The 22,723-nt window shown below is 37.0% G+C and overlaps 1 protein-coding gene across 1 annotated transcript in view; it reads right to left on the reverse strand.

The window, feature by feature from the left end:
* PIWIL2 (piwi like RNA-mediated gene silencing 2) overlaps nt 1-22,723 on the reverse strand; it is a 64,793-nt gene that overhangs the window by 30,627 nt on the left and 11,443 nt on the right. The window contains exons 10-13 of the mRNA XM_069574013.1: nt 4,817-5,005; nt 4,118-4,202; nt 3,315-3,404; nt 1,722-1,862 (exon numbers count right to left, since the gene is read on the reverse strand). Of these exons, the coding sequence (XP_069430114.1) occupies nt 1,722-1,862; nt 3,315-3,404; nt 4,118-4,202; nt 4,817-5,005 (505 nt within the window). The remainder of the gene's footprint in view (nt 1-1,721; nt 1,863-3,314; nt 3,405-4,117; nt 4,203-4,816; nt 5,006-22,723) is intronic.

Here is a 22,723-nt window from a genome sequence, read left to right on the forward strand (position 1 = left end):
ATGCTAAATTCAACTTGACTGTAAAAAAGTAAGAAACTATTAGTAAAATGAATTATCTGTTATCCATTAAAATATTCAGAAAAATATTAAATGACATGAAAAAACATTACAAATAAACTGAATTTAAAAAGAGGAAACCATTTAAATACATACTGTATGTGAGTATGTGCATGCACATATACACAGACCAAAAAAACGAAAGGTTATATACCAAAATGTTAACAGTGGTTACAGGTATTCTGATATAGCATGACTATAGATGAACACTTTTCTTCTTTGGCTTAAGTTTTCTACATCTTCAAATAATATTTAATAACGTGAACACATGTTCAAGATACAATAATACATGAAAAAGAAGACACAAAACCATATATAGTGTAAGCACAATTTTATAAGAAAAGATTCACTCTCACAGGAAAAAAAGTTTATGGAAACAAAATATACTGAAAATAATACATCTTTTTTTTTATGTGCCTAAAATAAATCACTAAGATATTATCTTTGGGCGATGAAACTACTGATGTTTTTATTTCCTTCTTTACATTTTCTATGATATCCACATTTTCCTTATTGACTTTCCACTACTTTTGTTAAAAAAAAAAAGAAAAACAATTTCGGGACTTCCTTGGTGGTCCAATGGTTAAGAATCTGCCAGGCAATGCAAGGGACACTGGTTTGATTCCTGGTCTGAGAAGATCCCACATGCCTGGGGCTATCTAAGCCTGTGCACCACAACTACTGAGCCCATGTGCTGCAAGTACTGAAGCCTGCATGCTCTAGAGCCCATGTTCTGCAACAAGAGAAGCCACTGAAATGAGAAGCCTGTGCACCACAATGAAGAGTAGCCCCCGCTTGCTGCAACTAGAGAAAGTCTGCACGCAGCAACAAATATCCACCACAGCCAAAAAATAAAACATTAAAAAAAAATTTAACAAGGAGTCAACTCAGAGTGAAAGAGAACAAAAGATAAGATGGAATCAATTATTAGTATTTTAGGTATAACCTAGAGAGAAAAGTAAAAAAGCAATAAAAGCTAGTATTTACTGAACACGTGATATGTGTCAAATATTATGCTAATGATTTTACCATGTAATTCTGTTAACTCAATATCATCTTTATTCAACAGATAAAGAAACTATGAGATGCTAAGCAATTTGTTTCAAGTAACCAACAAGGCAAGTGGCAGAACTGAGGTTCAAAGCCAAGGACTTCACCAACTCATGCTGCCTCTGCACCATGTCTCACGCTGCATAAAATACAATGGAGTGGACTCAGGCCAACTGCAGGCAGAAAAGGCCATGTGAAAATTAAAATGTACAAGTCTGACACTTTATGCCTATGGAAACAACAACAGTAATATATTCAAAGAAACACAAGTTAATCATTGGGAAAGAAAAACTTGCAGAATGGGGAGAAAAAGACATAGAACTTTAAGAATAATCTGGGCTGGAAAACTAAAAATGAGGTAAATTTTGAGGGTCAATATTCCTTTTGCTTGACTGGAAATTAACAACTCAGGTCCTGGAAAATACAGAAGAAAACCTGTAAGAGCTAATAGCAAATTAAGTCAAGGAAATTCAATTATGACTAGGACCAAATAAAAAGTATAATAATAAAGCAAAAACTGTAAAATAAAGACAAGATAGCAAGTTATCACCTAGTCTCAGAAAGCTCTGAATTCTTTGTAATGCTATTTCCTACCATCATATCTTCCAGTTTACCTTATGTACATCTTTCTGCAGATAGAGTCCCCAACGTGTCAGTTCATTGTTAGCTGTCTCATTTTTCGAAATTCTCTGTAGCAAGCATTCCAAAGCATTATGGTGCTGTTTGGGGCTCAGGTTGATCTGCTGGGTCAAATCCTGAATAGAATCAAAATGGAGATACTAAGCTATTACTTCTCCAGTATGAGATTAAAGAAACCCCAATGTAAAAAACATTTTCATAGAAAAACCTTCTTCCCACTGAAATCTGTAGAAATTTCACAGGGTCTCCCAGGACTTTATTATAATAGCTCATGAAGGTGAATGAAATATAAGGTTAAAATTTTAGCCAGTAAAAATTTTTTAAAATTGAAGTATAGCTGATTTACAATGTTGTGTTAATTTCTGCTGTAGAGCAAAGTAATTCAGTTACACATATACATACACATATATACTTAAAGTATTTAAAATTGTCACTGTTTCTTTCTCATGACATCTAAATCTTATTCTCTTTCTCAAAGCCATGTAAGAGGACTTGACTATACCTATTTAACATCGGGGCAGAAAAATGCCCTATGCCAGGCACGCAGGCAAACATAAAACACATCTAGTCTTATACTTCATGTCATATGATACTAGTCAGTTAACGTCACTATAAAACACTTGTTTGGTCCAGGGTATGACCCATAATAGGTGTTTTCTAAATATTTATTGTTGAATGAACATCTAATGGGATGAAGATTCAGAATCATGTAAGTGAATTCTTTCTTTAGCTTCTGGAACTAAGAACTGTGCTGCTGTTGCTCCCTGCGTGGCAGTCATTAGGGCAGTGAGTCTATGGGGCTATATAGATAGCTCTGTGATCATTAAGTCATTAGGTAACTGGGAGTTGTAAGGAAGAGCCTTGACCTACATACTGAAAGCGGAAGTATCAGAAGGTAAACATGAAAGAAATCTCTTATAGGAGTTCACTTTAGCTCTTTACGATGTTACTAAAAACAATTCATGGCATCTGAGACAAGCCCAGGGGTCCAAAACTGGGACAGACAAGGACTGAGACAGAAGCAGCAGAGCAGCTTGCAGGTGCAAAGACCCAAGCGGACAGTATGGAGGTGGAGCCCTCAGGGTCTGGACCCCTGCGGCTGCACACTGCCTCCCAGCTACTGTGCCCTACATGAGACCTCCAGGACACCTGAGCACCACAGCATGAACTTCTATCCTCTAATTTCTTCCTCCAACTTGCTGACTTTTTGCTACATTATCTCCTCTATCCCTTCAAATAAACTGAAGGCTTACAGAAACGTTAGAAAAATTCAGTGCTCTCAAAGAACATCGTTTATGGTCACATGACCAGCCTACAGTCCCCCATCAGATTGGGGAGGGTGATGCTAGAACTATTTGTATCCTTTTACCTTATAATCCAATTGTTCTACTATTGTAACAACATTACAAAGAAAGCTCCAGTTGGCTCTTTCACAGTGTGTGGGAAGAGACACGGATCATGCTTACAGAGAGGAAAAATGAACCTGCCCAGGTGATGATGCAAATCTGGCCCAGTGCAAGCCATATCTCTATCAAAATGGTGTTGGGTTCAAAGCAGGCCCTTCTCACCTTCATGGCTCTGAAGTCCTTCTTCATCTTCTCAGGGATTCCAGTCATGAAGGAAAGCTCAGGGAGCAGCAGGATTTCACTTTTTAGCAACTTGGAGGAGAGAACAGAGGGAAAGCGAGGCAGTCAAAGAGGATCCCGTTCCTCTGACTGGTATAAGACCCTGGCAGGCCCAAACTGGTCCCACAGAGGTATAACAGGCACTCTTAGGAACGTAAGACCCCAGAGAAGAGGGCAAGAAACACGACCAGTGTTTATTCTTTTCTCACTTGGGTCGCAATTGGCTGTTGCACTAGGTAAAGAGAAAAATATTCAAACTGTCAAAAGCAGAGGGAAAACTAGAAAAACTAGAACCAATTTTTCACTTGGGCCTCCAAGTAAGTAGGTGGATATCACACAATATATCCTATCAAGCTGGCGCCTCTGTCTCATCTTAACCTATTTTGATCTTCAGTCTCCACTCTGAAGATAGAGGAGTTAGGTATCAAGGTACTTTTCCCTGGTCCCTAACCCTGTTAAAATGTCTCCGGCTTCCCTAATGGACCCAGTGCTTCAATCTTCTTTAGCAGTCCATTCTCCTTATTCCTTAACCTAACTCATTCTCTGGATGTTTAGTTCCTCACTAAGGGGACTTCAAGAGTACCTCTGGCTATAGGAGACAGACAAACAATGCACAGCTTTCCCTAACCACACTGTAATCATAGCCTCATGCTCCCAGAGCCATGAAGAAGGTGAAGAGTGGCTGATGGGTAGAGAATTTGGCTGGAAGCATCAGCCTGACATGTGCCACCACCACTACCACTCACCATCCCTTGGTTATTCTGTCTCTCGCTGGGCCTGTGGATCAGCAATGGCTGGTCCTCTTCCTTTACTGTGATCCCATAGTTTTTGCTAGAGCAGAACAGAGGCAGGAAAAAGTTGTCAGTAGCAGCATCACCGCTCTTACTGCAACACAGTCTGAGCGTTAACTCAAGACTGAGGTATACCATTTGTATTATACCCTTGTCAAAGATCCATCATAGACTCACCAGAGTACATTCATAACTGGAAAAAGCAGGCTCAAGTTAAAGTAACTAAATAGAGAGGAAACAGGATAACAGCCCAGGAAAGAAATTCTTTAAAAACTGAATCAGGCCAACAAACAAAAAAATACAAATAAAAAAGTTCATCAGGCCAAAGGGCTTAGGTAACTAGAAAGGCAAAATGACAGTCAAATGATAAGTGACTTGAATTTAATCTCTCCAATCAGACTTCAAACCAAAATAGAAAAGGAAACATAATTTTAAAGCTCTGAGATTAATTTATGAAATAACTTGTAAAAAGTACTAAAGGAAATAATACTGTAAGGGTAGCAAATTCAGATCAAACACCACAGACAAACTCGTCAATCCTGGGTGCATTACCAATCCAGTTACTTTTGATGTGTCCTGCTACACGTCATTCTTACTGGAGAACGACAGACCATGCCCCAACCTGCAAGCCCAAGCCCAGTCTCCTTCCTCTACCTGTAGTAATCCAAGAATGTAATCTCCTTCCCATCAGACATGGTGAAGCTATCTTTTGGAGTCTTATTCCAATCCACATCATCAATACGATAGGTACGATTGTTATATCGGGTTATAACAATATTGCCAACCAGAAGCTTAGTGCACTCGTCCTGGAAGTTTTCTTTGTTCTGCAAGTACATGGTGTGCCTTGGGAAAGAGACAAAAGACCTCTGGATCATATGGAGTATACACAGAGCAACATGAAAGGGACAGGGGATGCCTGTAAGTACTTGAGGGTTCCAACTGCCAACACCTAGCTCCAAAAGGCTCCACCTGTCTCTTTTAGGAGACAGAACTCTCATATCTCTGTTTAACAATGCCCCCCAAAACGAGTGAGAAGATAAAAATAAAAAACAACTAAAAATTGATAAAATCCACTACAGTCCTTAAAATAAGGTACTGTAATCATCAAAATAATCTGTATCATCATTATTCGGAGGCAGTCTACACAGGAACAACACAACAGTCTTAAAACTATATTTGCCCTCACTAGCTGAAGGAAGAAATTACAACTATTGGAGGACCACACTCGCAAGGCAAAGAGGTGAAAAAAGGTCATCGAAGATGAAGATGATCAGTGGAGGCTGAAGACAGACAGGGACCAGATACTAATTTCCTTGTGGGTCAGAGCATGGACTCTTCTGCGGGCCCAGTATCAACCAGAGTATACTCCTTAGGAACACTGGTCCCTTGAGAAGTCTTGAGGGGGTGAAAAAGGTTCTACAATAAAAAAATTGGGTCCGTTCTTCTACTATAACCCCTTCTTAGAGGTTTACAACATACATTACCACATCAGACTGCTACAAAAAGAGAAACATGTTGAGTTTCATTCACCTACAATTTACTAATAAACCCAGACTCCTCCCTCCCTTTTCCCTTTTAGTCCCTTGAACAACTATCACCACTCTAGGTGATTAGTATCCTGCTGAACTTGCTGCAGTTAAGTGATGAAAAACCATCAGAAACTTGAAATAGTTCACAGTGACTACAGACCGTGGAGCCAAAACCTTGGTTCAAATCTTGGCTCTGCCACTTACCAGCATATGAGACTTTGAGCAAGTTACTTAATCTTGTGTTTCAGTTTCCTTGTGTCAAAGTGGAGTCAGAACAAACTGCCTAACTCACTCACTGTTGCTGATAGAACTCTATGACTTTATTCATGTAAAGCACGCATAATACTGTGTTTTGAAATAAGATTAGAGATTTTATCACAGCTCATTTCAGGAATTTTTAGTTCCCATTTACATAGCCTTATTCAACAATACAACTATTTTTAAAAAATATTTTAAATCAAACTCTTCAACTATGTTAATGGTTACGTAACACTATTTCACTAAGTGGAGGGTACATTAATTCACTGGTCTTTTACTATTTAAGTAGTAGTTCTATTGTTTCACTCTTACAAATAACTGACTGAACATCTTTTACAAAGATTCTTCTATACTTAAAACTGGTTCCAAATAAGAAAAGTAATACGTCAGGCTGTATACTGTCACCCTGCTTATTTAACTTATACGCAGAGTACATCATGAGAAACGCTGGGCTGGATGAAGCACAAGCTGGAATCAAGAATGCTGGGAGAAATAACAATAACCTCAGATATGCAGATGACACCACCCTTATGGCAGAAAGTGAAGAAGAACTAAAGAGCCTCTTGATGAAAGTGAAAGAGGAGAGTGAAAAAGTTGGCTTAAAGCTCAACATTCAGAAAACGAAGATCATGGCATCCGGTCCTATCACTTCATGGGAAATAGATGGGGAAACAGTGGAAACAGTGTCAGACTTTATTTTTTGGGGCTCCAAAATCACTGCAGATGGTGACTGCAGCCATGAAATTAAAAGATGCTTACTCCCTGAAAGAAAAGTTATGACCAACCTAGATAGCATATTCAAAAGCAGAGACATTACTTTGTCAACAAAGGTCCATCTAGTCAAGGCTATGGTTTTTCCAGTGGTCATGTATGGATGTGAGAGTTGGACTGTGAAGAAAGCTTAGCACCAAAGAACTGAAGCTTTTGAACTGTGGTGTTGGAGAAGACTCTTGAGAGTCTCTTGGACTGCAAGGAGATCCAACCAGTCCACCCTAAAGGAGACCAGTCCTGAGTGTTCATTGGAAGGACTGATGCTAAAGCTGAAACTCCAATACTTTGGTCACCTCATGCTAAGAGCTGACTCATTGGAAAAGACCCTGATGCTGGGAGGGATTGGGGGCAGGAGGAGAAGGGGACAACAGAGGATGAGAAGGCTGGATGGCATCACCGACTCGTTGGATATGAGTCTGAGTGAGCTCCGGGAGTTGGTGATGGACAGGGAGGCCTGATGTGCTGCAATTCATGGGGTCGCAAAGAGTCGGACACGACTGAGTGACTGAACTGAACTGAACTGAGGGTGAGTAACAGAAAAGGGGTGAAGGGTTTCTTTTGATTGTAATGGAAATGTTCTAAAACTGATTGTAGTGATGGGTGCATAATGAATATACTAAAAGCCATTAATGTTATCCTTTAAATGAGTGAACTGTATGGTATACAGTTAAATCTCAATAAAACTTTAAAAAAAATGAAATGTACAATCATTCCTAGCTAGTTAAAAACTAAGAGATCATGTTCCTGGAAGACTCTGCTCTACAGGAAATACTAACAGATAAATCTTTTATCCCTCAGCATAAGTAAACAACACCAGATGGCAACTTGGAGCCACAGGAAGGAAGAATGTTGGCAACGATATATATGTAGGTAAATATAAAGTGACTATATGAATATACTTTTTCTTCATGTTTTTAAAAATTGTAAGGTTATTTATTGTAAGACTGTTTAAAGCAATAACTAAAACATTGTACTGTTGGGTTTATAACATATATTCAGTTTGTGTCTCTGGGTATGTATTCATAAAGAGGAGAGAAATATGGAACTATGCTGGAGCAAAATTTCTATATTTTACTGGAATTAAGTATGCATTAATGTAAAATAGATTGTGATATGTGAAAGATACTGAAATACTTAGAACAAACAAACACAGACACACACAATTGACAGAGGAACTTAAATGATACACTAAAAAATATTTAACACAGAAGAAGGCAATAAAGAAAAAATGGAGGGGATAAAAAAGACATGAGACAGACAAAAACCAAATAGCAAAATGGCAGATATATAGCCAACAATATAAATACTAAGACTTAATATAAATGTATTAAACAGGCCAATCCAAAAGCAGATTGTCAGACTGGGTGAAAAAGCAAAATCTAGATATACACTGTCTACAAGATATACATTTTATTAATAATTCAAAGACATAAACAGGTTGGAAATAGAAGAACAGAAAATACATACCAAACAGTAACCACAAAAAAGCTAGACTGGCTACACTAACATCAGACAAAATAGACTTTAAGGCAATATTATTACTAGAGATGAAAAGGCACATTTCACAATGATAAAAGAGTTAATTCATCAGTAAGATACAGTGATTATAAATATGTACATTTATTGTAAGTATAGATGCATGTGTAGCCAAAGGCAACTACCTGAAGAAAAAACTGACAAAGTTTAAAGAATTAAACAACTTGAAAAGATTTCAATATTCCTATCTTTGATACCACAAACAGAAAATTAGGAAAGATACAGAAGACTTGAACAACATTAGTAAACCAACTGAACTAACCGAGTACATAAAACAGTCCACCCCAAAGCAGCAGAATGCATATCCTTTTCAACTACAAAAGGAACTCCCAGGACAGAGTCTATACTAGGCCATAGAACAAGTCTCAATAAAATTAAAACACCTGAAGTAATACAAAGTATGTTCTCCAAACACATCAAAATAAGACTAGAAAACAAAACAGAATAGGAAGTACCCAAATATCTGGAAATTAAACTGCAACCTCTAAATAATTCAAAGACAGCAGTACAAAAGAAATTAGGAAGTATCTCAAACTGAAAGAAAGCAAAAAACCAATATCAAAAAATCATGAATTATAGCTAATGCAGTGGTCAGAGGGAAGTTTACATCTTTAAATTATATGAGAAAGAAAGGTAGTAATAAACTTACATGTTTATGACAGAGGTGTCAAGTAAAATCAAGAAAGGACAGTGTTTTATGACTTATATGCAACAAAATGAATTTACACCACTACCTCATATTGTCCACAAAAGTTAACTCAAACTGGATCACAGACCTAAACATAACAATGAAACAATAATGCCTCCTAAAATAACAGAAAATCTTTATGACTTTGAGTTAGGGAACAATTTATTAGATTTGAAAACAAAAATACAATCCATGAAAGAAAAAAAACTAATAACAGACAGTCAAATTAAAAATGTTTGATCCTTACAAGACTCCATTAAAAAAAATAAAAAGATAAGCCACAAACTAACAGAAAAAGTTTGCAGATCATGTATCTTGATAAAGGGCTTATATTTCTCACTCATCAGTGCTCTTACACACTCCATGAAAAGAAAATAAAAAAATTGGTGAAAACTGTGATTACACATTTCATCAAAATAGACAAATGAATGGCAAATAAGCACAGGAAAAGATGCTCAACATCATCTAGGGAAATGCAAATTAAAACCGACAACGATATTCTGTAATAACCTTAAATGGGAAAAGAAACTGAAAAGGAATAGATACATGTATAACTGAATCACTCTGCTGTTTGCCTAAAATTAACACAACATGGTTAATCAACTATATTCCAATATAAAAGAAAAAAATTTTAAAACCCTTCAGTTCAGTTCAGTCACTTAGTCATGTTCGACTCTTTGCAACCCCATCAATCGCAGCACACCAGGCCTCCCTGTCCATCACCAACTCCTGGAGTTCGCTCAAACTCATGTCCATCAAGTCAGTGATGCCATCCAGCCTTCTCATCCTCTGTCGTCCCCTTCTCCTCCTGCCCCCAATCCCTCCCAGCATCAGGGTCTTTTCCAATGAGTCAACTCTTTGCATGAGGTGACCAAAGTATTGGAGTTTCAGCTTTAGCATCATTCCTTCCAAAGAAATCCCAGGACTGATTTCCTTCAGAATGGACTGGTTGGATCTCCTTGCAGTCCAAGGGACTCTCAAGAGTCTTCTCCAACACCACAGTTCAAAAGCATCAGTTCTTCAGTGCTCAGCTTTCTTCACAGTCCAACTCTCACATCCATACATGACCACTGGAAAAACCATAGCCTTGACTAGACGGACCTTTGTTGGCAAAGTAATATCTCTGTTTTTTAATATAAAAACCCTTAGAAAGCATTAAAATTAAACACAGGATCTTAAATGTTCTCACCATAAAAAAAAAAATAAAACCACAACAAGGTATTACTATGTACTGATCAGAATTTCTAATATTAAAAAACTGACCATATCAAGTATTGGCGAGAACATGGAACAAACAGAAATCTCATACATTTGCTGGTGGGAACATAAAATGGTACAGACACGTTGGAAAACAGTTTCTTAGAAAGCTAAATGTATACCTATCATTTAACCCACCATTTTATTCCCAAGTATTACCTAACTAAGAGAAATCAAAGTACGTGTCCACAGAAAGACTTGTACCCTAATATTTACAGCAACTTTATGTTTAACAGCCAACAAGTGGAAACAACAGGTGAGTAAACTTTAAAAATTGTGGTATATTTATACAAAAGAGTACTACTCAGCAAAAAAAAGAGCAAACTTTTGATACATACATCTACAACTAAAAATATACTGGGATTTCCCTGGCAGTCCAATGGTTAAGACTCCACACTCTCATGGCTGAGTGCCCCAGTTTAATTCCTGGTTGGGGAACCAAGATCCCACAACCATGTGGCACAGCCAAAAATAAAAAAGTTATATACTATACAATTCTATTTTTATAAAATTCTAGAAAAAGCAAACTAATCTCTAGTGACACAGAGAAGATCAGTGTTCACTGCCCATGGGGCAGAAGAAGAATAAACTTGGGAAGAGGTTTCAGAGAAACAAGAGCAAATTTTGAGAGGGCAATGAATATGTTCATTTTTTTCATTATAATGTTTCAAACATAGAAAAATATGTCAAAATTCATCAAAGTGTAGACTTTTTTAAAAAACTTTTTATTTTGTACCTGGGTATAGCTGATTAAGGGCTTCCCAGGTGGTGCTAGTGGTAAAAAACCTGGTTGCCAATGCAAGAGGCGTAAGAGATGCGGGTTTAATCCCTGGGTCAGGAAGATCCCCTGAAGAAGAGCATGGCAATCCACTCCAGTATTCTTGTTTGGAGAATCCCATGGGCAGAGGAGCCTGGTGAGCTATGGTCCATAGGGTCGCAAAGAGTCAGACACAACTGAAACAACTTAGCACACACACACATAGCTGATTAACAAACAATATTGTGATAGTTTCTCGGGAACAGCAAAGGGACACAGTCATACATATATACAAGTATCCATTCTCCCTCAAACCTGCCTCCCATCCAAGCTGCCACATAACATTGAGCAGAGCTCTATAAAGTATAGACTTTAAATGTGTGCGGTTTACTGAATGTCAGTTATGTCTTTAACAGATCTGAAAAAAGAAACAGAGTAAAAGATCCAGAACTAGACTGAACTACAGATTAGGATTGCATATACAGTAATTACTGGTGGCATTTCAAATTAGTGAGAAAAAAAAAGATCATTAAAAAATGGATAGGACTTCCCCCGTGGTTAGGAATTGGCCTGGCAATGCAGAGTTTGATACCTGGTCCGGGAGGACTTCACACGCCTTGGGCCACTAAAGCCCATGCCCTCTAGTGCCTGCACGCTGCAATTACTGAGCCCATGTGCTGCAACTAGAGAAGTCTGTGTGCCTAGAGTCCTTCAACAAGAGAAGCTACCACAATGAGAAGCCCGTGAGTCACAATGAAGAGTAGCCCCTGCACAACAAAAGTAGCCCCTGCTCACTGCATCTAGAGAAAGCCTGTGCACAGCAATAAAGACCCAGTGCAGCCAAAAGAAAAAAATGGACAGAAATAAATGGAAATATAACAATGAAATACAAATGCAGGTCTAAGAGGGAAGTTCATAGTGATACAGGTCTTTCTCAAGAAACAAGAAAAATCTCAAACAACCTAACCTATGACCTAAAAGGACTAGAAAAAGAAGAGCAAACAAAGCTCAAAGTCAGTGGAAGAAAGAAAATAATAAAGATCAGAGAGGAAATAGAGAGTAAAAAAACACAACAGATTAATAAAACTAAGAGCTGTTTGTTTTTGAAAAGATAAACAAAATCAACAAACTCTTAGCCAGGCTCACCAAGAAGACAGGACCCAAATAAACACAATACAAAATGAAGAATGAGAAATAACAACCAATACCACATACATATGCAAAATCATAAGAGAATATTAACAGTCATATGCCAACAAATGGGACCATCCATAAGAAATGGACAAGTTTCTTGTTAAAATGGCCATACTACTCAAAGCAAACTACAGATTATGCAATTCCTATCAAAATACACATTTTTCACAGAAATAGAACAAATAATCCTAAACCTTATATGAAACCACAAAAGACCCCGAATCACCCAGGCAATCCTGAGAAAAAAAGATTAAGATGGGGTATCACTCTCTCAGACTTGAGGCTAAACACAAATCTATAGCAGTCAAAACAGTGTGATACTGGCACAAAAAAAGACTGTATCAATAAACATAGATCAGAGAGCCCAGAAATAAACCTATGCAGCTAGAGTCAATTAATCTATGACAAAGAAAGCAAGAATATACAATGGAGAAAAGACAGTCTCTTCAACAGTGATGTTGGGGAAAGCTGAACAGTTACACAGAAAACAATGAAATTAGAACATTCTCTCACACAATATACAAATTTTAATAAACTCAAAATGGTTTACAGATCTAAATGTAAGGCATGACACCATAAAACGCCTAGAACAGAACACAGGTGAAACTTTCTTTGACATAAATTGTAGCAGTATTTTCTTAGATCACTCTCCCAAGGCAAAAATAAATAAAAGCGCAAAAAAAAAAAAAAGGACCTAATCGAATTTAAATGCTTTTGCACAGCAAACGAAACCATCAACAATACAGAAGATAACCTACAGAATGGGAAAAAAAAATATATCCAAACAATGCTACTGATAAAAGATTAATTTCTAAAATACACAAACAGCTCACAGAACTCAATATGAATAAAATAAACAACTCATTCAAAAAATGGGGAGAAGGTCTAAATAGACATTTCCTCAAAGAAGACATACAGATGCTCAACAGACACATGAAAAGATGTTCAAAATCGCTAATTATTAGAGAAATGCAAATCAAAATTACAATAAGGTATCACCTTACTCCAGTCAGAATGGCCAGCATCAAAAAGTCTACAAATGTGAAGAAAAAGGCACCCTCCTTTACACTGCTAAAGGGAATGTAAAGTGGTTCTCCACTATGCAAAACAATATGCAGGCTCCTTAAAATACTAAAAACAGAGCTACCATATGATCTGGCAATTCCACTCCTGGGTATTTATCAAGAAAAAAACAAACACTGTAATTCAGAAAAGATACATGTACCCCACTGTTCATAGCAGCACTACTGACAACAGTCAGGACTTGGAATCAACCCAAATTCTCATCAACAGATGATTAGTTTAAGAAGATACAGTGTATATATACACAATGAAAAAATATTCAACCATTAAAAAATAATGAAATATTGATATCTGCAGCAACATGGATGTACCTACAGAATATTATACTTACTGAAGTAAATCAGACAGAGAAAGACAAATATTATATAATATCAATTATATGCAGAATCTAAAAAAATATACAAAGGAATCCATATACAAAACAGAAACAGACTCACAGACATAGAAAACAAACTTTCGATTATCAAAGGGGAGAGAGAGGGAGAGGAACAAATTAGGAGTATGGGGTCAACAGATACAAACAACTAGACAGATAATAGGTAAGCAACAAGGATTTAAGGTATAGCACAGGGAATTATATCTAATATCTTGTGATAACTTATAATGGGGTATGTTTATAACTGCAAAAAAAGAATCACTACGCTATATACCTGAAACTACTGTAAATCAACTATACTTCAATTTTTAAAAAAGAAAAGAAAAATATGGATAGAATAATTTCCTAATCATTTAAATAATTAAATTCTTTATGAATTTAAAATTATGTAAAAAATTAAACTATACAACTGGATGAAAACATAGAGTCTTATACTCTTGGGAATTAAAAATATCTCCAGTAACTTCAGAAACAATGGATTGTTCTGTAGTCATGGTAACAAGTAGTCAGTTGCTGTGCTTAGTCCCTCAGTTGTGTCTGACTCTTTGCGACCCCATGGACTGTAGTTTGCCAGGCTCCTCTGTCCATGGGATTCTCCACGCAAGAATACTGGAGCGGGCTGCCATGCCCTCCTCAACAAGTAATCATAAGAACAAATTTTAAACCTGCTTAATTTTATCAACTCACTTCAGAAAACACACTTTTGCAAGCCAACCCAACCACTGTCACCCCCGTTTTGGAAATGAGGGAGTGAAGTGAAGTGAAGTTGCTCAGTCGTGTCCAACTCTTTGTGACCCCATGGACAGTAGCCTACCAGGCTCCTTTGTCCATGGGATTTTCCAGGCAAGAATACTGGAGTGGGTTGCCACTTCCTTCTCCAGGAGATCTTTCCGACTCAGAGATTGTAGGCAGACACTTTACTGTCTGAGCTACCAGGGAAATGAAGGAATGACAGTCCAATAAGCATCCCATAAGAATTTAATTATTTAAATGGTTAGGAAATTATTCTATCCATATTTTTCTTTTCTTTTTTAAAAATTGAGTTGGTTCAATCAATCAACAAAACTCTTACCTGAGCAACAGTGCTTTTACAGACAATGTTGACCTACTTGGTCGGCTGCAAGTCTGCAATCCTAAACTACATGCTTCTCAAATACAGTACTCTATATGAGATCAACAGTTTCTTACCGCTGTAAGTAGAAAATCAGCTTTGATTGATCTCATCATCCTTTGACAATTCTGGAAGTCTCACCAAGATAACTGTGAAAACTCTTCCCAGCCAACATTCCAGGCAGTCTCAAACCAACAGATGCACTCACTCGGCCCCCCATGCTTAACTCCACTTATCCTTCAGGTCTGCTGCCAAGACAGGAAATCCCAAAACCAGCTGAGGTCTGACTAGTTTCATTAGACTCCAACTGCTTTAATAACATCGGCCTTTCAGTTTACAAATGCATTATCTGGTATATAATTAGATTGAGGTCTTTGTACAAGGTCTTTAGGCTTTCTGTTTTGAAGATATACTATTTGAAAATATTTTTGATATTAAGTTGACTATTCTTGCTTATTTTGCTTTTGCTATTACGTGTCAATATGCATAGTCTTCTTTCATTTGTTTTTGTTTTCTCCTGGACTTCCGTGTCTCTGTTCAATGTACGAGGCAGTGTTCTATAATAAATGGACAGAGGCATAAGCCAGATAAATCTTGAAACCAAGCCGATCTACACCTGAACATTATGGCTGGAGGCCCACTAGATCAGTGACCAATTTGTAAAAAAGCAATTTCTCAAAAGTCATGAAGCCATTCCTTGTCAATTTGTAAAAGAAGGTCACTTTGTTTGTTTAGTTCAAATTCCAGGGTCAATGATAGTTGGGTCACTGATCTCATGGCCCCTTCCTATCTGCAGTTGGAACCTGAGATACGGTTCACAAACACACATCCTTCAATGACCTTAGCGCTTCTTTTTCTTGTTTGTCATGGGTTTGCTAATGTCAAAGTCTCAATGTATCCCTGCTTTTGATATAAAAGACACACTACTATCCTAATCTTGCCGTTTCCTTGGTAAACGGGGGAAAAAAATTTTTGAGTTAAAGTTAAAATGCCCATGCATCAGAAAAAAATATATATATATAAAATAAAATAAAATGCCCAAAGTGCACATGTGACATTCTCCAGTATAGATCATAAGCTAACTCATAAAACAAACCTCAATAAATATAAAAGGATAAAAATACATAAGTCCTCTAGCCACCAGAGAATGAAATTAGAAATAAATGACAGAAAGAAATTTGGGAAATACACAAAACATGGAAAGTAAAGAACATATTATCCTAGATAATCAATGGGTCAAACAAGATATTACAAGGGAAATCAGAAAATACTTTGAGTTCGATGAAAATGAAAACACAACACAATCAAACTTATGGGATACAGCTAAAGCAATATTTAGAAGGGAATTTATAGCTATAAATGCCTGTATTAAAAAGAAGAAATATCTCAAATAACTCTTCTACCTTCTGACAATGGAAAAACAAGAGCAAGTTAAACCTGAAACAAGTGGAAAATTAGATGACAAGGGACAGAGCCCATGAGTAGCTTCAGGATTGGGGCTGATCCCAAGAAAGTCCAAGGCATATCTAGAGGGTTGGAACTTTCAGCCCCACCCTTCCATTTCTGGGAAGGAGAGAGGGGCTGCAGATTGAACTTGACCACCGAAGACAAATAGTCTAATCAATAACGCCTACATAATGGAGCCTCCATAAAAACCTCAGATAGGTTTGAGGGAGATTCTAGACTGGTAGGGGCTTCCTTGGCGGTTCAGTTGGTAAAGAATCTGCCTGCAATGCACAAGACTGCCTGCAGGAGATCCAGGTTTGATGAACTCATGGACATGCTGGGAGGGTGGGTATGCCTGGAGAGTGTGCCCTATCCTCTACTGCCCCAAACTGCTCTTCCATTTGATTATTTCTAAGTTTGCACGGTTTATAATAAACCAGCAAGTCAGCAAGTTTTTTTTAAAATTTAGAAATAAAGTAAGCAGAAGGAAGGAAATAATAAATTTAAGAGTGAAAAGTAGTGAAACAGGGATATCAACAACAACACTGATAATCCTTTAGCTAGACCACCAATGAAAACAGAGAGACCAGACTGCTAAAATCAGGAATAAAACAGGGGACTTCACTACTGGCCTCACAGAAGCAAAAAGGATTACAAGAGAACACTTATTAGCAGTATGTCAACAAATTAGATCCCCTTAAATGAAACGGATAAACTTCTAGAAAGCCACAAACTAACCCAGGAATAAAATAAAAACGTGAAGAAACCTCTAACAATACAACAAATTAGTAATTTAAAAACTGAACACAAAGAAAAATTCAAGCCCAGATGGCTCCATTGTTAAATTTCTATGAAGCATTCAAAGAAAACTGAATGCTTATCCTTTACAACTCTTCAAAAAAAAAAACCACAGAACAGGGAGAGAATACTTCCCATTTCTTTCTATAAGGTCAATACTACTCAATAACAAAACCAGACAAAGGCATCACAAGAAAAGTACAGATCAGTATCTCTTATGAATACAGACACAGAAATTCCTGACAAACTACAAGGAAACCAAATCCAGCAACATAAGAAAAGAATTAAACGATATGACCAAGTAGATTCCAGCAATGTATAGTCAATTTAACATCCAAAAATCAATTTAAAAATCAGAATTTTTAAAGTGATCATCTCTACAGACACATGAAAAGCAGTCAACAAAATCCAGTAGCCTTTCGTGATAAAAAATATTCAACAAACTAAGAATAAAAGAGAACTTGCTCAACATGACAAAGGGCATCTTCAAAACCCGTAATTAACACTGTACCTAATGGTAAAAGACTGGATGTTTTCCCCTCTAAAATCAGAACAGGAAAAGATATCCACTCTCACCACTTTTATTCAGCATTGTACTAGAGGTCCTGGCAGGGCAACTGAGCAAGAAAAAAAAATAAAAGACATCCATATTGGAAAGGAAGAAGTAAAAATATCTCTATTTTCACATTATATGGTCTCTTATATAGAAGACTTTGAGATATATGTAAAGAAAATTAACAAATGAGTTCAAAGGGGCTGTAGGATACAGGATCAGTATACAAAAATCAACTGTGCCTCTATATACTTACAAAGAACAATCCAAAACTGCAATTTAAAAATTCAATTTATAAAATCATTAAAAAGACTAAAATATCTGTACTTAGGAATAAATGTGAAAATTACACTCTGAATCATTGCAAAATTATTCAAAATACTTACACTCAAAAATCACTGCAAAATACACTCAGAATCACTGCAGATGGTGACTGCAGCCATGAAATTAGAAGATGATCACTCCTTGGAAGGAAAGTTATGACCAACCTAGACAGCATATTAAAAAGCAGAGATGTTACTTTGCCAACAAAGGTCTGTCTAGTCAAGGCTATGGTTTTTCCAGTGGTCATGTATGGATGTGAGAGTTAGACAATAAAGAAAGCTGAGCGCTGAAGAACTGATGCTTTTGAACTGTGGTGTTGGAGAAGACTCTTGAGAATCCCTTGGACTGCAAGGAGATCCAACCAGTCCACCCTAAAGGAGACTAGTCCTGGGTGTTCACTGGAAGGACTGATTATAAAGCTGAAACTCCAATACTTTGGCCACCTGATGCGAAGAGCTGACTCATTTGAAAAGACCCTGATGTTGGGAAAGATTGAAGGCAGGAGGAGAAGGGGATGACAGAGGATGAGATGGTTGGATGGCATCAGCGACTCAATGGACATGAGTTTGGGTAAACTCGGGGAGTTGGTGATGGACAGGGAGGCCTGGAGTGCTGAAGTTCATGGGGTTGCAAAGAGTTGGACATGACTGAGCGACTGAACTGATTACACTCTGAAAACTACAAAACACTGTTGAAAGAAATTAAAGATCTAACTAAGTGGAAAAGCTCTTGTGTTCCTAGATCAGAAGACAATATTGTTCAGATGGTAATACTCTTCAAATCAATCTGATTCAACATATCTCTATCAGAATCCCAGTTGATATACTGGTAGAATTTGACAAGCTGATTCTAAAATTTATATGAAGTGCAGGAGATCCAGAACTATCACAAGAAATCTTAAAAAAGAACAAGGTTAAAAGACTCACATTTCCCAATTTCAAGACTTAACACAGAGTTACAGTAATAAGACAGTGTGGCCCTGAATTAAAGACAGTCATTTAAAAAAAAAAAAAGACAGTCATAGACCAATGGTACAGAACTGAGAGTCCAGAAATAAATCCATGTGTGGAACTGATTTTAAACAAGGATGTCAAGAACATTCAATGGAGGAAAGATCAGTTTTTTAAATAAATGGTACTGAAATAACTGGATATTTTCATGCAAAAGAATGAAGTTGGACACCTACCTCATACCATACTGAAAATTTTATTCAAAACCTAAATGTAAGAGCTAAAACTATAAAACTATTTGAAGAAAACAGAGGGGTAAATCTACATGACCTCAGACTTTTGCAATGGATTTTTACATGATATAGGAACAGAAGCAACAAAAGGAAAAACAGATAAACTGGACTTCATGAAACTGAAAACTTTTGTGCTTCAAAGACGTTTGTACTTCAAGAAAGTAAAGAAAACCTACAGAATAAGAAAAAAATTTCCAAATCATGGATCTGATAGACTTGCACCTTGAATATATAAAGAAATCTGCAACTTAATAGTAAAAAGACAAATGATTCCATTTAAAAAGCAGGCAAAGTATCTGAATAGACGTTTCTTCAAAGAAGATATACATGTGGCCAATAAGCACAGAAACAGATTTTCTATATCATTAATCATCAGTGAAATGCAAATCAAAACTACACCATTTCCAACCACTTGAATGATAAGAATCATAAACACAGATAATACATGTTGGTGAGGATATGGACAAATCACAACCCTCACATACTGCTGATGAGAATGTAAAACGGTAGTCACTTTTGGAAAATAGTCTAGTAGTTCCTCAAATGGTGAAACATAAAATTAACATATGATCCAGCAGTTCCACTCACAGGTATTTACAGAAAAAAAATTAAAACATAAGTCCACAGGAAACACTTGTGCCTGAATGTTCATAGCAGTGTTATCTGCAATAGTTCTCTAGCGAAAACTCTAATGTCTGTCTCTAAACGAATGTATAAAACAAAATAGGATATATATCAATTCAATGGAATATTATTCAGCCACTGCAAAGGAATGAAGTACCGATACATATCACATCATGGATGAACCTTAAAAACATGCCAAGTCAAAAATTACTGCACATATATTACATGACCCTATTTATATAAAATGTCCAGAATAGGTCAATCTATAGATATACAAAGTATATTAGTGGTTGCCGAGGTCTGGGGGAAGATGAAGGAATTGAGAAGTGACAGCTAAGAGGTGCAGGATTTCTTTCTGAGGCCATGAAAATGTTCTACAGTTGATTGTACTGATGGATGTACAACTATGTGACTTATTAAGCCACAGTTAAAATAGGTACTGAATATTTTATGAATCATGTCTTAATAAATCTGTTTAAAAGGATCACATGTATTTATTACTTCATGGTTTCAAAGGGTCAGTAATTTGGGTGTGGCTTAGTTGAGTGTCTCTGGTTCAGGGTATTTCACAAGGCTGCAAGCAAGGTGTCAACCAGGGCTACAGACATCTCAAAGCTCAACCAAAGAAGGCTCTGATTCTGAGTTCACTTCACTGGGCTGCTCCACAACCTGGCAGCTGGTTTCCCCAGGGTAAGTGACCCAAGACAGCAAGAGAGAGTACCCAAGACAGATGCCATAGTCTTTTTATATTTCACCTCAGAAGTGACATCCACTAACATCAAAAGCAAAGGCAACAAAGGCAAAATTAACAAGTGGGACTACAACAAACCAAAAAGCTTCTGCACAGCAAAGGAAACCATCAACAAAATCAAAAGACAACTTATAGAATGTGAGAGAATATTTGCAGGTCACATGCCTGATATGGAGTTAATATCCAAAATATGTAATAAACTCATACAACTCAACAACAACAAAAAAGAAAACAGTATAATTAAAGAATGGGCAAAGGATTTGAGGAGCTATTTTTCCAAAGAAAGCATACAAATGGTCAATAGGTACATGAAAAGGTGCTCACACGATTACTCATCAAGAAAATGCAAATCAAAACCACAATGAGATCACTTCACATCTGTTAGAATGGCTATTATCAAAAATATGAGAAGTAAGTATTGGTGAGGATGTGGTGAAAAGCGAACCCTTATACACTTGGGAGGCAATGTAAATTAGTGCAGCCACTGAAAAACAGTGGAGGTTCCTCAAAAAACTAAAAATAGAATCACCATACGATTCAGCAATTCCACTTCTGGGTATTTATCTGAAGGAGATAAAAACACCAACTCAAAAAAGATACATGCACTCCCATGTTTGCTGCAGTATTATTTACAAAAGCCAAGATGTGGAAGCATCTTAAGTGTCCACAAACAGATGAATGGAAAAAGAAACCATATTATTTAAACACACACACACGTGAACATACAATGCAGTATTACTCAGCTATAAAGAAGGAAATCCTGCTATTTGGGACCAACATGGATGGACCTTGAGGGTATGACACTAAGAGAAATAAATCAGACAAAGAAATACAAATATATGATTTCATGTATGTATGAAATGGAAGGAAAGGAGGGAGGGAGGAAGGAAGGAACCAGACCTTCAATTCATCCATACAGAGAACAGGCTGGTGGTTGCCAGAGGCAGGGGACAGGAAATAGATGAAATGGGTGAAGACAGGCAAAAGATACAAATTCCCAGTTATAAAATAAATATGTCCTAGGAATGTAATATACAACATGGTGACTATAGTTAATAATAGTACACTGTATTTTAAAGCTGCTTTCAAATCTTAAAAAGTTTTCACCACAAGAAAAAAACTTGCAACTGTCTCGTAACGGACGCTAACGAGACTCAGTACCTTACTGTGGTGACCATTTCACAATATTTACATATATCATTATGTAGTACACTTGAAATTAAAACACATTATATGTCAACTACATCTCAATTTTTTTAAAGTGATATTCTATCTGATCCCTTCTGCCATATTCTCTTTTTTTCACTGAAGTACAGTTGATTTACAATGTTGTTAGTTTCAGGTGTATAGCAAAGTGATTCAATTATACATATATGTGTACTCTTTTTCAGATTCTTTTCTATTATAAATTATTATAAGATATTGAATATAGTTCCCTGTGATATACAGAAGATCTTTGTTGTTTATTTTGTAAATAGTATTATGTATATGTTAATTTTAAACTCCTAATTTATCCTTCCCCCTTTTCCCCTTTGGTTACCGTAAGTTTGTTTTCTATGTCTATGAATCTATTTCTGGTTTGTAAGTAAGTTCATTTGTAACTTTTTTTTTTAATATTTCACGTGTAAGTCACACCACGTATTTGTCTTTCTCTAACTTATTCCATTTAATATGATAATCTCAAGGTCCATCCATGTCATTGCAAGTGGCATTATTTCATTCTTTTTTATGGATGAGTAATGACCAACCTAGATAGCACATTCAAAAGCAGAGACATTACTTTGCCGACTAAGGTCCATCTAGTCAAGGCTATGGTTTTTCCAGTGGTCATGTATGGATGTGAGAGTTGGACTGTGAAGAAAGCTGAGCTCCGAAGAATTGATGCTTTTGAACTGTGGTGTTGGAGAAGACTCTTGAGAGTCCCTTGGACTGCAAGGAGATCCAATCAGTCCATTCTGAAGGAGATCAGCCCTGGGATTTCTTTGGAAGGAATGATGCTAAAGCTGAAACTCCAGGACTTTGGCCACCTCATGCAAAGAGTTGACTCTTTGGAAAAGACCCTGATGCTGGGAGGGATTGGGGGCAGGAGAAGGGGGCAACCGAGGATGAGATGGCTGGATGGCATCACTAACTCGATGGACATGAGTCTGAGTGAACTCCGGGAGATGGTGATGGACAGGGAGGCCTGGCGTGCTGCAATTCATGGGGTGGCAAAGAGTCGGACACGACTGAGCGACTGAACTGAACGCTCCATTGTATACA

Source organism: Ovis canadensis, chromosome 2 (genome assembly GCF_042477335.2).
Source record: "Ovis canadensis isolate MfBH-ARS-UI-01 breed Bighorn chromosome 2, ARS-UI_OviCan_v2, whole genome shotgun sequence".
Taxonomy (NCBI): Eukaryota; Metazoa; Chordata; class Mammalia; order Artiodactyla; family Bovidae; genus Ovis; species Ovis canadensis.